Source organism: Miniopterus schreibersii (genome assembly GCF_964146895.1).
Source record: "Miniopterus schreibersii genome assembly, chromosome: 6".
Taxonomy (NCBI): domain Eukaryota; kingdom Metazoa; phylum Chordata; class Mammalia; order Chiroptera; family Miniopteridae; genus Miniopterus; species Miniopterus schreibersii.
This window is the reverse complement of record NC_138107.1, coordinates 1,833,291-1,849,547: the sequence shown is the minus strand read 5'-3', so window position 1 is coordinate 1,849,547 and position 16,257 is coordinate 1,833,291. Positions and strand designations below refer to the sequence as shown.

The 16,257-nt window shown below is 51.6% G+C and overlaps 1 protein-coding gene across 1 annotated transcript; it reads left to right on the top strand.

The window, feature by feature from the left end:
- Nucleotides 1-11,012: 11,012 nt before the first annotated feature.
- LOC308558640 (ubiquitin D-like) lies at nt 11,013-15,434 on the top strand. The gene is made up of 2 exons (XM_081140585.1): nt 11,013-12,984; nt 14,430-15,434. The coding sequence occupies exons 1-2, from the start codon at nt 12,958-12,960 to the stop codon at nt 14,898-14,900; spliced, it is 498 nt and encodes a 165-aa protein (XP_080996711.1). The 5' UTR covers nt 11,013-12,957; the 3' UTR covers nt 14,901-15,434.
- The last annotated feature ends 823 nt before the right edge of the window (nt 15,435-16,257 follow it).

Sequence of the window (16,257 nt, the reverse complement as noted above, 5' to 3'; positions counted from 1 at the left end):
CGTGTTGAATGCCGATGGTCCTTTGTGGGCGTGGAGCAGCGTGGTTCCGCGCGCAGGTTGTACGCCGGGCCACAGTTGTAGCGCCTATGCTGGCCAGGTTGGGGAAGTAGTGATATTTCTTTAGCAAGGCCTCCAGCGACGTTTTCCCTAGATGAGTCAGGGTGTGGCATTGCCTCCCTAGATTGCTCGCCTGGGTCTGGGGCACACGCAGCCGCCCATCTGGCAGTTCCCAGATGCCAGTCGTAGCCTGAGTACACCCCGTCTGGATCCCCCACAGTTCTGCCCTCCGCGCCGACCACCCGGCTGGTAGGGGTTTTGCCTCTAGTGTTTCTTTCTAGTTTCTCATAGAGGAGGTACTCCTCTCCCCTGGGAGTGAGGACTGCCATCACAGACGGTGCCCCGACCTGTAAGTGGGCTTCCCCCGATGGCTGAAAGGAGATCTGGGCCCCTAGTTTGGCCAGCAGGTCCCATCCCAGGAGTGGGACTGGGCACTCTGGGAGGTATAGGAATTCATGTCTTACTTGATGGCCCCCTAATTCTACTGTTCGGGCTTGGCAGAACCTCTCCCGGCCACTCGATAGTCCAGTTGCCCCTACAGTGGAGATCTCACGCCCCGACAGGGGGGCTATGGCAGTGCTTACCACGGAGTGCTCAGCTCCTGTGTCTACCATGAAAGGGAGAGTTTGGCCCCCCACAGTTAACTTGACCATGGACTCGTGGGGGCCAAGATTCAGGGATCCCCGTCTGTCCTAGTCCGAGTCCATGCCCGCCAGGCTGAGGACAGTTGGGGCGGAAGTCAGGCTGAGGAGCGCCCCGGATCTGCCTCTTCTTCTGGTTGGGGCACTCCCTTTTCCAGTGGCCCCTGGGGGTCAAGTGGCGTATAAATTTGGTGTGCCTCACACAGTCGCTCGTAGAAATCTCCCGGGCATTCATCTGGTTGTTGCGTCACATTGGCGACTTTAGACATACTGGTGGGCCTTCTGGCTCCTGCTCGAACGCCACCCTGCCCTCTTCGGGGTGGTGGTCCCATTCTGGCCGGACTTCAGGCGCAGCCGTTCTGGCCCACTGAGCCGGGTCTAGTGTCCCCACTGGCTCCGTGGTTTCCAGGTGTTGGAGGGCCCCCTGGAGTATGCGCCGGCGCTCCTCTGTATTGAATAGGGTGAGGAGTAGCTGCCGGCAGTCACACCACGTGGGCCGGTGAGTTTGCATAATCGACTCCATAAGGTCGATTAAGGCCCGCGGTTTTTCAGAGTACGAGGGAGTGTGATGCTTCCAGTTGAGGAGATCTGGGGTAGTGAAAGGTTGGTAGCAGACTATCGTACGCCCTGGTAGCTCAGGCCCATCGGGCCCGACTTGCGGGGGCCCTTGGGTCTCCCTTAAGGGTAGCTGTAGGGCCAGCTTGGGACGGCGCCTGGGTGCCGTTGGTGGGGCTGGGGCTGCTTCCGCCTGACACTGTGGTGAAACTGACGGTGGGGGGGTTTCTAGCTCCAGGGCCTTTGGTTCCAGAGCGTTCGGTTCCGGGGCTCTCGGCTCTGGGGCGTAAGGCGGGGATGTGCTAAATGGCGGCTCTCCCTCTGGGTCACTCCTGTAGATTGGCGGGTGCCGGCCTTCCCTAGGGCGGGCCACTAGTATCCGGGAAGCCTTCTTCTTGGCCCTGGCGACCCCGACGGTTCCGGGCGTCTGTTTCTGGCCCTGGCGAAGCCAACTCGGCAGCTCCCGGGCTAGTTCCTGCCACCTGTCTGTGTATGTGTACTGGTCGGGATGTCCTGGCTTCCCTGTAACTACTAGGTATACTGCCTGGATGATCCCCAGATTAAGAGTTCCCTCAGGGGGCCAGCCTACCCTGAATGACGGCCACTCTACAGAACAGAAAGTGTTGAGCTGATCCGGGGTCATCAAGGGGTCCTGTCCCCTGAACTGGTCAAAGTTCCTAAGCATACAACCTAATACTGCCGACGAGGGGCCCCCCAGAGCCCTTCCTCCCACGTCGGCGCAGACAAACAAGGGAGGGGGATTCAGGTCGCCCGCGTGGCCGCTCCCCTCGCGGGGACTTAGGTGCCTCTTAGCTTGGCAGGTCAGTATAAACCCCTGACCCGGATCAGACTCGCAGGGAGGGACGGGGTCCCCCAGAGTCTGACGCCGCCCTGAGCCATATGAGGTCACCACGGAACCGCAGGTTGGGGCCCACTCAGACTCCGTGGGCGAGCGCCCGTGGAGCCGCACAGACATTCACTCACTCACCCGCACGCTCCAGTCAACTGAGTCTAGACATCCCCGCCCGATAGGATGTCCCTGCCTGTGGCCAAAGGGCCAAGAGAGGTGACCAGTCTCTCCTTCCACCCGGAGGGTGGGCCTGGTCTCGGGCTCCTGGTCCCCGGGGCACTCACCGGTTCCGAAGAGATCTCCTCCTGTGTCCAGATCCGTTCGTCCTCCCCCGGCAGCCCGGGTGGGTGGACTCCACGGGTGGCCGTCCGCGGGGCTCCGGACGGGCCGGGACCCGAAAAGACCGGGGCGCGCGCTTCCCTCCCGCCTCTGAGCTCCGCAGACCCCCCGCGGGTCCCTCACCGGTGGCAAAGCGCCTGCACGCGTGAGTCTTTCCCGGTCAGGGAACGAAAAAGTAGCGGAAAAGACTCAGGCTGTCCACCGGAGGAGGCAAAAGGAGACCTTTATTCACGCATGCGGGCCCAGAGGAGGCATCTCCAAATTCTGGGCCCGAACAAAGGGCTTGGGTCAGCTTTATAGGGTCGGAGGTCGGGCCTGCTTGTGGCGCGAAAATAGTGGGCGGGGTTCCAGAGGTCAGATAAGGTCACATGTACATTCAGGCAGGTCATCTGAGACCTGAGATGGGGAGTCTTCCTAAAATGGCTGCGGGTCCTGCCTCAATACTTATACCACCTGTTATGTTTACTTACATGTTAACCATCCTAGGGCTTTTCGTTACTCGTATCGAATTGAATTACCACAGGCTGCCATTCTGTCTCATCATTACTGCTTCTTATAACACATCCCTGCTAATAATAAATTTTTCAGTCTTTGTTTGATAAAGTCTTTGTTTCAATTTCACCTTTGAAGAAGTTCTGTTTTATTAGATACAGAATACTTGGTTGACAGTTTTCTTCTTTTAGCACTTTCAATATGTTATTTTATTGTGAAGTTAGTTATTGATCAAAACGCTGTTCCCTTATACATGCATTTGTTTCTTCCTGCTGTCAAGAGTTTTCCTTTGTCTGTGGCCACCAACAGTTTGGTAAGAATATCTCTAGATGTTGATTTATTTGTATTTTTCCTAGTTGGGACTTATTAAGCTACTTGGATCTATACATTAAAACTGCCATCAGATTTCAGAAGGTTTTGGCCACTATTTTTTCATATATTTTCCTGCCCCTTTCTCTTCCCCTTGTCCTTTTGAACTCTGTGCTGATGGTTTGATACTATTACACTTGTCTCCTTGGCCTCCAGCTCTCTTTCCTCTTTAGATTGAGTATTTTTATTTGTCTACCTTCAAGTTCATGGATTCTTTCTATGGCCATGCCAAATCTGTTGTTGAGCCTATATAATTAATGTTTTGTTTCAGTCCCTGCAGTTTCCAGCCCTAGATTTTCCATGTGGTTGTTTTCATAATTTAAATTTCTTTATTGATATTCCTATTTGTTGTCATTGTTATTATATTTTCCTATGTCTTTTAAAATAATTTTAAATTCCTTTTACATTTGTAATAGATGCTTTGAAATATTTGTTTGCTAAATTCAACATCAGTCCCACCTATAGTCTGTTTCCATGAAATGCATTTGTTTTTTGATACTGGATTATACTGTCCTCTTCCTTTGCATGCCTCATAGTATTTTCATAATGTACTGTAACAACTTTGGGTTCTTATTGTCTTTTCCTAAGAATCTGTCAGGAACCAGCCTGAAAGACGAACAAACCTGAGTTCGAGCGGTGGGAATGAAAGAGACAAACATGGGAATGAAAGAGACAAACACAGTTACGGGATCAGGAGGGCTGCCCTCCGATGAGGTGCACCCCAAATGGCTTCAACGCCTTTATTATAGAGTGAGTAACAAACAACTGGTAATGAGGTGAGGGTGATGCAGAGTAGTTCCCTCAAGGCCGCATGAACACACTCTCAGAGTAAACACCTGCCTCCTGCATGAGCCCAGACCTTGGTAATTATCCTTATCTCGGCTTCTAATGGGAACTTGTGGGGAGGGTCGAGTCCTTGGCTCCAGGCCCTCAGGCTACGTGGACCATGTCCAGACATGTCACCGGCTCCCAACAAGAATCATTTTATTAATTTCCTTGGACTTCATCTATGGAATCTGTATCGTCCACCATTTGCAGGCCCTCTCTCTGTCTTCGTCTTTTGAGACCCCAGTGACACCTATGTTGGACCATTTCATATGATTTCATTATGAGTAAGTGAGTCTCTGTTTATTTTTTGCAGTCTTCCTCTGTTCTAGTTTATAGATGGTGCTCGTTAACCTCTATTCAAGAGTACTTTGCTTTTATTCTATTGTGTGCAATATGCTGTTAATCCTACCCAATAAGTTTTTGGTGTCAAATATTGTATTTTTTAGTCCTAGGATTTCTATTTGGCTCCCCACCCCCGTAAATGTCTACATTTCTCCTGAGAGCCAACATTTCTTTATCCATTAGACAAATATTTGCCTGTGTACTCTTCAATATAGTTATTTTAAAATCTTCATCTGATAATTCAAACGTTGGGTTATACTTGGGTTTTTGTTTTGGGGTTTTTTTTAGGACTTTTATTAACTGCCTGGTGTTTTTGTTTATTCACACGCTTGGTAATTTTTTATTTTATACTTGATGGTGTGGATGACATGTTATAGAGACTCTACACTGCATCATCTGCCTCTAAAGATTATGGAATATCATTTAACAACAAGTATATTCCCGGCTGACCCCTTTGAACGTCTAGAAGACTGGCTCTGGGTTTTGTTAGGATGGGTCATCTCAGCGTTCCCCAGTCCCAGGGTGAACCCGTAGGCCTAGGCTGTACTGTTCACTTCTCAAGGGTGGTGCTTTTAGGGCTTCTGGGGAAAGCCCAAGGTCGTCATGATGCTGCCCTCGCCGGTCTGTCTCCGTCTGGGTCGGGAGCGGCTGAACTCTTCGCTTGGCCCTTCAGCCTTCCAGATGTCGTTTTGCTCCTGGACTCTTTCGAGCTTGCCGTGTACATCTGTAGGTTAGTGGTCAGCCAAGGACTCAAGGAGAGTTCTCACCTAGGTTTTTGGGTTCGTCTCTCTGTAGCTCCCTCATTTCTGGGATTTCTCCCCCTCAGTTTCCAGATACTCTTGCAGCCTATACCTCTATCCACAGAGACTAATAGGACAGCAGCTTTGGGCTGGAGCTCTATCTGCGATGCACAGACTGAGGAGTGCCCTCAGAGAAAAGCTGTATAAATGCAGATCTTACCTAGATGGTTCCTTTTTCAAGGTCCAAATCCCCTGTAGGTGCTTCCTGCATTTGGTCACTCCCCGCTGGCTTCAAACAGCTGATTTTTAAATACATATTTCACTTTTACAGAATTCGTAAGTATTATTTGCAGTAGAGTTAGTTCACTGCAGGCGACTCTCTTTGTTGTAAATTCTCCAATTCTCTTTTCCCTTCCGTGTTAGACCACAGTGTAGAACGGTGAGCTGTAGGATTCTAAGGCTGGAAGAGCAATAGGACATAGTTTAATCTCCATTTGATGCACCCAAATCTGCTTGTAACGCACCACCTTTTGAATCATCTCAGGCCGTATTTCCCCATTCCATATTTTTTAACACCTTGCATTTTGTGGAAGTTATTCTGTGTTAATATTTGCCTAAGATTTACTTCCACTTTCTGGTTTTAATTCTGTAGACTACTACACAAGCCTAAGCACATCAGAAATCTCACTTAATCAGCACAACAGTCGTGTGACGTAGGTACAGTCTTTCCTAGTGTGTCATAGACTGCGCACTGTTCCCTCCTAGCTCCGCACCTGCCATCTCAGGTAGGTCGTGCTTGCTCAGCGTCAAGGCTTGATGTAGCCCTGAGGTGCTAGGCAATGAGGTGTAAGAGAAATCTCCTCACGTTTCCTGGATCCTGTTTTCTGTTCTTTTTTCCTTTCCTTTCTTTCCTTTCCTCCTGTAGGATATTTATCCATTGCTTTTCAGAGAGAGTGGAAAGAAGAGAGAGACTGAGGAGACAGGGAAAGGGAAACATTGATGAGAGAGAAGCGCGTCAGTTGGTTGCCTCCCGAATGCACCTGGAGCAGGGCAGGGGTCAAGCCTGCGGCCGAGGTAGGTGCTCTTGGCCGGAGTCACACCCGGGATTCCTCAGTTGGCTGGCCGACGCTCTAACCACTGAACCAAACCGGCTAGGGCTGGATCCTTCCTTAAAACAGAGTTGAAGCCCTCTCTTTGGCCATCTTCTTTCATCACTTCTATTCTGATTCCTGAAATTATGTAGGGGCTGGAGCCCAGCTACCATTTTGGGCCACAAAAATGTGGGCCGTGTCTTAAGAACAGCAGAGTTCAATTAAGTCTGGCCCTGGGTTCTTTATGAAGCAGGACTACCATGCTGGCTTTGGATCTTCTACCTTTGAATTTGAGGGGGAGTGAAATATACTTGATCTTTTTAAAGCTCCATAGTTTTAGGCATCTGTTAATGGTAGCAGAAACCCCCAACTTACAGAAGAAAGTACTGAGCTTCGGGGTGGTTGAATAAGTGACGTGACAAGTGGGAAGCAGAGCTCGATTTACACCAGGATGCCTGTGAGCTCAGAGTGGGTGCGGACCCCTGGCCTGCACACCAGCTGTCCCTGTGACCGCATTAGCTATTCCACTGGCTTCATGCATGGCACCAGACCCAAGAACTAGGCCCAGTGGTTGTCCCTGAGTTACATTTATTTCAGTGTTGATTAGGTTTGGCTTCTAATTTTAGCTCATTTAGATCCCATTGCTTTCAGGTGATATTATAGGATATATTGTCAATCTTTCCAAGTTTTGTGGTTTGTAAAACAGTAGTGAATGGTGCATGTTTGGAAGTAGAAAAGGCACAGGGCCATGATAGTTAATCAAGTGGAGCTACCAGGCCATTAGCCTGCGTCAACCAAAAAAAAAAAGTTTATGTGTAATGAAGAACAGAAGGAATGTATTTGAGCAAAAAGACTGCAATCCGGGAGGCGCAGATTCAGGCAGCAATCGAAATTGCCCTCCAAAGACAGCAGAGAAAGGGGGGCTCCTACAGCGACCCCCGCAGCGTGGTCCCCCTGGGACCCTCGGGGCGAGGAAGGGCTCTGCCCGGGGAGCCGGGCGCCTGCAGCGCGCAAGGGCCGCGCTGGCCTGGGGACCGGCTGCGCCGCGCTGCCCCCCGCCCGCGGGGAGGAAGCGGCTCGGGCGGGTCCCCGCCTCCCGAGAGCCCAGGATTCAGGGCGCGGCCCCCGCCTTCCCACGGCTGCGGCCCCGCTCCGGCCGAGCAGGCAACGCGAGAGTTGCGCTGGGACGGGCTCCCATTGGCTCGCGGCCCGCAGCCGGCGCCGCCCTGAGCCAATGGCAGGCGAGCGGGGGCGGGCCCTCCCCGTTTCTCTGGGCCCCTCTGTCCCTGGCCCCCACCGGTCAGCTGTGCGCGGGGCAGGAGCAGAGGCGCCGCCGCCCCGCGCCCGGCCCTGCGGCTCCCCGGCGCCCGGCGGGGTCTCGGCGCCTCTGCGCCCTGAGGCCGAATGGGAACCGGCACCTTCGGACCCGCGATTACGTCCCGCCGGCGGGCCTTCAGTTATTTAGCTCCTCAGGGCAGCGTTTTCCTTTTCATCCTAAGTGATGCCACATGTTCTGGCCACAATGGCCAGGAGAATAAACCTAAGGAGCTAACAGTAAAGGTAGAGCAAGATCCCTGCTGTCCAGGACAAGGCCGGACAAGCCAGCCCAATACCCCCCAGTTCCCATAGAAAGAGCCAACCAGTCAGCTCCGGCCAAGCAAGCCCCGTCACTCACTGTAAGACACTGTGTTTAAATCGTCCCTTTTGTGTTGCTAAAGGTGCCCCTTTGTTTCCTGTACCAAAAGCTGACAGCCTGACAAGTTATTGGAAACCCCTTTACCGCAGTGCCTTCGTGGTTACTGAGCACAGAGTGAGAAGAACTGAGGTCGGGCTCTCACGTGGGTGAGACGCCCCAACTGTACCGCTGGCCAGCTAATGAAGGCTCCAAAATCCCAACACTAACTCGGGGGGTCGTCTGTCGCGGGTCCCCCCAGGGCACACATAAACATTCTTGCACGCAGCACATCTCGTGCCTGGGTGCACTGAGGGGGCGAATTCCGAAAATGGAATTTCTGGCTTAGAGGTTATGTAGATGAACTTTTTTAAATTATATTTTCATCACAGACTTTGACAGCACAAATGAACAGATGCAACATAAGTAAACTCTAAAGCTCAGCTGTGTGACAGTGACACGGGTGCTTTTTACCTTGTTGTGACAGGTTTCTTGCGCACATACACGGCCCTGGACGCTGCATTGTTCGCTCTGCTTGTGCGTATCCCCTTTAGAACATGTATGGTTTAGGCCATAACATTCTTTACTCTTTCAAAAAGAATTACGTTTATTGTTGAAAGTATTACAGATGTCCCCTTACTTCACTTTTATTTATTTATTTTTTTAATATGTCTTTATTGACTTCATAGAGAGGAAAGGAGAGGGACAGAGAGAGAGAGAAACATCAATGATGAGAGTCATTGATCAGCTGCCTCCTGCACGCCCCCGACTGGGGATCGAGCCCGCAACCCGGGCATGTGCCCTGACCAGGAATCGAACCCCGATCGCCTGGATCCCAGGTCGACGCTCAACCGTTGAGCCACCCCGGCCGGGCCCCTTACTTCACTTTTAATAGAGTGGCCCGCAGTCCGCCTCTGCATTGCATAAGGTAGCTGACATTAGTGCCATTCAGTAAAATGCTTTCACCGACATGAAGTGGCCACACTTGAACTTTAGACTCTCGGTGTGGAAGATGAGATGGCAGAGGGTTCCTAAGTGCCGTGTTTCCTGTGAAAATCTTCAAGTAGCTCATATCAGCATTTAGATTGGCTTCGTCTAGTTTAAAAAATGGACATACTTTGAATTTCAAAGTAGCCCATCTTTTTCTCCGCCTGTCTGTAGTTTGCTTGTTTTTAAGAGTTAAAAGAAGTATCGCACTTCACGTAGTCTTCTTGGTCTTCTTTTTTCCACTCAGTAGGTTTCTAGCATATTGATCCATATTGCTACTTGCAGGTATAACCCATCCACTTTCACTGCCAACGACATTCTACAATTTCGTTATGTATTTCCCTATGACTAAAGGGTATTTGGGTTGTTTTAGTTTGGCGTGTCCATTTTTAACTTTGATATGTGTTTTGAAATTGTCCTCTGAGTGTGGACAAGTCCCCCACCAGCCCCTGGCCCCAGCGACCAATAAATGAGAATTCATAGTAACATTGTGGTTGAAACTGGTGTGCCTTTCTGAAGCAATATTCTAGCTCTCAAAGTAGTTTTACAAACTTTCATGGACATTATTAAAGAGATGGGAAAGGGGCTCTGCTCCACGCAGGGCTCAGCCGGGGCAGTGAGTAGCCCAATGCCATCCTATCAGCTAGGGCCAAGTTGGGAGGTTGCAGATATCTGAACATTTGTCTGATCACTTGGCAAGATATCCATAGCATGCTATTTGACCTTGGCGGGTTTTCTGAATCTGTTAGAGGGGCAAATCAAAAGAGATCTTTCTGCTTCTGAAACAGTTTACTGTGGCACAGTCGGGGGAAAAGTTGATCCCCTGGATAGAAGCAAGGAGGAGGTCAGGTCCCAAGAAGAAATCCTACGTGTGGTGAGCAAAGGGGCACCAGGGTGTCTGGGACAGCCCTCGCCCTGGCTTTGGGTTGGGAGGGAATTTCACATAGGAAAGGAGGAGAGAAAAGAGGCAGGTCAGAGTCCAGATTTGTTTTTGTTTTTTTTACTTGAAAGGACACTGTTTCCCAGAATCCAGATCCTCTGTGGATGGGGAATCCCCTGTTAGTTTTCCCTTCGGTGTCCCAGGCTTGACCTTGAAGATACTCTGTGGTGGAAATTCCCACTCCAGTGGGCAGTTCCTGTCCCCACATGAGGCGCCAGGCGTGGCTTCGCGTGGCTCCCTGAGCACTCAGTCCTGGGAGAGCTGATCTCATCCAGCTTCTGCTGGAGGCGGTGACCCTCCTGCAGGCTCTGACTCCTGCACTCGCAGCCCCTCCGCTCACCTCACCGAGTAGGGCAGTGCAGGGGTCCCAGCAGGTGTGCCCCCCAGGGACACTCCTGTCAACGCACCGGCCCCCAAACTGGCCTTGCGCTCACTCCTTCCGAGGCTCCGTGCATGCTTTTTTCTATGTGTATTCCTTGCGCACTGGTACTTTCCTGTAAAGAGAGGCATTCATGTGCACGCACAGCCCCTCCGTCTTTGCATTGCGGCTCAACATGATAACAATAGGACAAGGCTGTGGAAACAGACCTGTGCATTTGAACCCTGGCCTACCCACTACATAATGCGGCTGAGGGTGAGTTGGTTTCTTGCTTATCAGTAAGGACACTAGTATTTACCTCATTAAAACACTGAAACAGTTAGTGAGGTGCCATTGAATAGCATCTTCTGCAATTCTTGAACACAATTAAGTGCTCAGTAGATATTTTCCATTTTTTATTCATTACTTATTCGTTTATTAATTCATTTAGTAAATAAAGATACAAATTAATTAAGACATAATCATGACCCTCAAAAGTCCTACTCTGCACTGTGGCACAGAACAAACATGCAGATGAGGCTATCGCTAGAGAAATGTGCTCTGGGAGGTTTACAGAGAGGGCGTGAAAGGACAGACATGGGCACATAACCCGAAACAGGAAAGAGGAAGTTAGGGAGGGCTTCCTGGAGGAGATGCTGCTTACAGCGCACACTCTTCTGCATTCCTGGTGCTGGGGGTGGTGCTGGAGGCGTAGGCATGCTCAATAACCTGGGGGCAGAGAGCTTGGCATGTTCAGGGGCATGCGGGGACTTCAGGGAACTGTGTGTGGAAGCAGCTAGACATACAGACTGCAGCTCAGGTCCGGGCCGTTCGGTACAGATCTGAGGGGCACCAGCGGACAGGTGTCATTCCTGGGAACTGTCGCTCCTGGGCTGCCCCTCCGGGAGCTGCTGGCTGAGGCCTCTGCTTCCCTGATATGAGGACATGGGCACCACCATGGTGCAGGCTACTGAGGCAGAGATGGCAGAGAAGGGACAGCAGTGAGGAGCAGCTTTAAACATTTCTTCCTCCATTTCCCAGAAATGACGAGAGGCCCTAAAAGGCCGGGGTGCAGATAACATCTGAGCCCTGACCTCAGCTCCGGGGGCGCTGGGCAGCTGTCCCTTCCCGCCCGCCCGGCCCGCTGCAGCTCTCTCTCCCTCTCCCCCACCATCTGACGCCCCTGCCCACCGCTGGCGTGTTCAGAATACCCACGACCTAGTGGACACCGGGTGCAGAAGCCAAAGGTCACGGTATTGGCCCCCACACAGGGGACACTAGGAAGCGGGAGACACCTGAAAGGAGAACCGCAGATCAAGGTTTACACCTGCCCCCGACACTCACCCTGTGTGTTTGAAGATATGCCTGACGCACGAAAGACAGTTAAATCATAATTAGTTTCCCTGGTTTTATTAATGACCCTCTAATAAGAGCTTCGGATTGAAGAGCGTGGTTTACGTTGAGCTTTTTGAAACATTGGCATGAGCTCTTGGATCCTGTAAATCCCGGTCCTCCCGATGAAAAGCCCTGAAATAAAATGCGACCATGTGAGAGCCACCAGTGAATGAAGGACAGTGATGGCCACTGGAAGCACACGAAGAAAGACGACAGCTGGGCATTTTTACAGTCTTCTGACTTTGGAAAACTCTGAAGCACAAATGCTTTTTTCTTTCCGGGTGGGTTCTGTGGCAGTGTCCTGAGAGCTTGGGACAGGGAGTGAATAATGGGGGACGTTAGGAGGACCAGAATGGCTAAGTCCCCTGAAGGGAGAGAGCTCACGCGCTTGTTTTTTGGCCCAATTCAAGTCTCAAGAGCCAGGGAGAGGCAGGGTGTTGGGTGTCTCCCAGGGCAGTGGGCAGGGGCGCCCAGGAGTAAGGGTGGGGATGGAGCCCCTGCGTCCTCAGGGGGACACGGGATGGTTCCCGTGTGCGGAAGGTCGGAGTCGGCACTCGATTGTCGGCTTTGGGTTGTTCTCAAGTAGTGCATTTGGTTTGCAGGTTCTGGGACAGGAGAGGCAGAGTATTTGCTCAAGAAAGGACATTTTACAAAGTTTTCTGAGCCTGGAAGACACTGAGGAATTCTCTCCAATCATCCCATTTTATAGACCCAAAAACCAATATCCAAGGAGATGAACAGATTTGCCGCAGGTAATGGGGCAGTGGCACCCAGGACTGCTGCAGGGTCACCTGGCCTGTGTCTTCGCCAGGCTGCCTGGCACACCCACCGGGACAGTGTGCACAGGCCCCTCACTCCACCCAGCTCTGAGGCCCCTCCCGGGTGCCCTTGCTCTCAGCATGGCCCCTGACTGGGGAGGCGGGGGGCCCTTAGAGCAGCAGCGGAGGGCACCACGTAGTCAAGGTCCTGTAGCCATGGAGGGCCCAGGGCCACAGACTGGACAGTCATTAGTCAGGACTGGGAGTGGTGGGTGGTTAATCAGCAAAAATTCTCAACCGAGAAGGACCGTCCCATGTTTGGAACAAGGAGGGCAACAGGTCAGCTGAGGGGAGAAGCCCTTCATCAGAACGTTCCCTGATCAGCTGGCACAAGCGAAAGCGAAAGCAGCTTCGGGCAAGCTTGAAGAACAAAGGCCCAGGGCTGGGCCGGGGCTTTCCAAGCTGCTGCTCCTACATACGCTGCTGGCCCACCACAGCCTCCTGCCTTCTCAGCCTCGTTGCTGCTGCTCCTTCATCGCAGAGATGGCGTCCGGTGTTTCCTGCCTCAGTGTAAGTTGGGGTGATAGCGGGGGTGGGAAGGGAGCACTCCTAGGAGACGGGCGTCGAGGACAGAGGAGGCCAGAGCTCAGGGAGACCGGGTGGCCCGGAAGGCCCCGAAGCGGGAATGCGAAGGGGGTTCTGTGAAGAAACCTGGTTACTTGGCTCCTGGGTTTCCTTCTGTGCCAGGCCTTGGGCTGGCCGCTGTTAGGGTCAAAGGGGAAGGAGTGGGGTTGGGCTCTGTGCTCAACAGGGCTGGAGGAACTTAAAACTATAGGACTACTGTGGGAGCCCTTGTTTCCTTCTCCTGTTTAGGGGTCCAGGACCCTCAAACTGGAGTTTCCTTCTCTTCCCAAAAGACAGGTTCCCAAATTCACTTACCCTAAGTTGTTAATGCCCCGAGACACTACCTGATGTAGGAACAGACACCCTACAGAGAGGACTGGGACTGACAGCCCGGGCACCAGGGGGCTGAGATGAGGGGGTGTTAGCCGGGGAGGGACAGCACCGGGAGGGAACGTCTGTGACGGCGCAGTTGGGAAGACAACTTATGAACAGGGATGGGGGACGTCTGCCTGGCTCTCAGGTGCCGCACGGGCGGCTTCCCCCATCCGGTACTGAAGTGAGACTCAGAGTCCCTGCCTCCTGTGGGCGAGACCCTGTTGTAATGAGAGGACAGGTCCTATTCTACAACAGACAGAGAAGCACAGGAAACGCAGGTGGACAGTAACATCGAGTGTAGTGACACTGTCCTGTTATTATTCTTATAGTGTCATGTGCTGTTATTATAAAGCAATAAGACATCTAAAAAGAAACAAACAGTACAGAGAAGGTGTCCTGACCAGGGCTTCCTCCTGAAGTAGTCGTGGAGCCCCGTGGGTACCCATTACTCTGCCAAATCTTGAAAACTCTGGTTGGGAGTTGTTTTCAGAGCCTGGTTACACCTTTGGGTGCTTTGTAGCAGTATTGTGGTTTTTTATAATCCTCACCTGAGGATATGTTTCTTAAAATTGATTTTAAAGAGAGAGGAAGTGGAGCAGAGAGAGAAACATTGATCGGTTGCCTCCTGTGTGTGTCCCAAGTGGGATTGAACCTGCGACCTTTTGGAAATGGGACGGTGCCCCAACCGACTGAGCCACCCGGCCAGGGCTGTATTTAGTTTTTGACATTTGACAAACTTTATCTGGATAGGAAGCAGGTAAATATGGTGGGAAATTATTAATGACAATTTTGGGATGGATAAGAGGTATGATTATAAGGAATAAGACTGATTTTTGTGTGTGTTATAACCTGGGAATTCCAAAGGAGACATTTCAAGAAAGGGAAAGACACAGCTTGTTATGAAGGAGCTGGGGCACCAGACAGGCAGTGAAGGGCAGAAGAAATTAGGGGGGGAATGAGGAGTGTGGAACGTGGCGGGAGTTCTTGGCAACTGTCTGTTGGCCTTCATTGTCCAGGTGAATGTCCACTCTGACAAATGGGAGCCCATGACCTTCACTGCCAGCTTGGACGACAGAGTGAAGAAGATTAATGAACATGTGCGATCCAAGACCAAGGTTCCTGTGCAGGAACAGGTCCTTCTGCTGGGCGGGAAGACCCTAAAGCCTCTGAGAAAGCTGTCATCTTACTGCATTGACAAGGAGACCACCATCCGCCTCACCCTGAGGGTGGTGAAGCCCAGCGATGAGGAGCTGTCCCTGTTTCTGCTGGCGTCAGGTTTTGGGGGGCAGAAGCATCTCCTCCAGGTGCGAAGATCAAGCTCAGTGGCCGAAGTGAAAAAGATGATCGAAACCAAGACTGCTGTGAGCCCCGACAGGCAGGTTGTGATTTGCAACGGCAAGAGGCTGGAAGATGGGAAGACCATGGCCAATTACGGCATCCGAGAGGGCGCTTCACTCTTCTTGGCCTTCCGCTGCATTGGGGGGTGACGATGCTGTGGGGGTGATGGGAGGAGAAGAGGGCTTGTTTCCTGTTAGCGCTTACTCAGCAACCACATCCTTCGATGTCTCAAAATTAGTGAGAAAGACTGACGGGGAGGGCGGGTTTGCAGTGGGGTGTTTGCCGGCAGAACGCTTTTTAACGCTACGCTTTTTGATTCTAACGTAGTTAGTGGCAGGATCGTGTGTATCCTGAGCACAGAAGATAACATTGTTAAGGCACATTAGAGAGAGCACTGAAAGGCAGCTTGCAGCGCGATACCTTCTTGGTTCCCTCTGACTTGTAGAAAACCCCATTTCCTTTCCTATTCAACAACATAGTAGGTTCTGGGCTGGGATCAATTTTCTCCTAATTTCTGTGTGTTCATCTATGTGTAAGCCGGTGCTTCATCTATCATATCACTAGGTAACTGTTGAAACAAACTGCACTTCCACTTACAGAGAAACAGTGTAATGATTGATTATGAAGTGAATTAATTACTCTGACATGATCACAATTTAGTTAATAAAGATTTTCGAAATTCAGTTAAACTGCTTCCCCTCCTCATTTAAAGCTGTTTGGCACAAAATGAAACCCGGCGCATGCCCCTCTTAGTCTCTGTGTCCCATACCCAGCTGAGACGGTTCTTATTCCTGGGGATTATGGTGGGCACAGAAATCTATTTCCCTGGGGATCTAGGGAGCTTGTGTCTCTGGTGGGGGCATGGGGGGCTTCTTGGGTACAGATGTGCTTCAGAAAGAACAGACTTTCTGGAAGGTGGGAATTGTGGACCGGTGGCTGTCCTGCCTCCTTGGGTCTGGCAGGTCTTCTCTAGGTTAGGGTGTCAGTTTGGGTGAGGGGTCTAGGGGCTGATCTCTGCCCAGGTGCTGGCCGATAGAGCCTTTTCCTTTCTGCTCCCCTCACCACCAGGCTCTCTGTTGGAAACTGTCCTCTCCACCTTACTCCCTCACTTACTCCTCTGTCTCACGGTCCCTCTCCTATGTCCCTTTACGGGTCACGGGCATGTTTCCCTAACAACCTAAGGCACGTTCCTGTCCATCCCCACTAGTCTGATCCCTTCTTATCTTTAAAACTTGCCCAAGAACCACCTCCTGGAAGAAGTTTCCCAACCTACCCCCACCCAGCACAAACATACTGATGGGTGTTGGTCATTAAACCTGGCGGCCAGTGCTCTGTGGTAGGCAGGAGTCCCCCGGCTGGGTGGGCATTGGACTGGACTGACTTCCCTATGCGAGAGCCACACTCCTTTCTCTGGATAGGGTCTCCTGCAAGGCAGAGTCTGTGATTTCCTTGTCAATTCGGAAGACTCCCGATGCAGACACCAGGGAGTCTTCCGTTGTGTGTCCC

Excerpts from the sequence above, each read along its gene's own strand:
- LOC308558640 (XM_081140585.1), top strand. The coding sequence starts at position 12,958 with ATGGCGTCCGGTGTTTCCTGCCTCAGT. Across the intron at positions 12,985-14,429 it reads CCGGTGTTTCCTGCCTCAGT|GTGAATGTCCACTCTGACAA; the intron begins GTAAGTTGGGGT and ends TTCATTGTCCAG.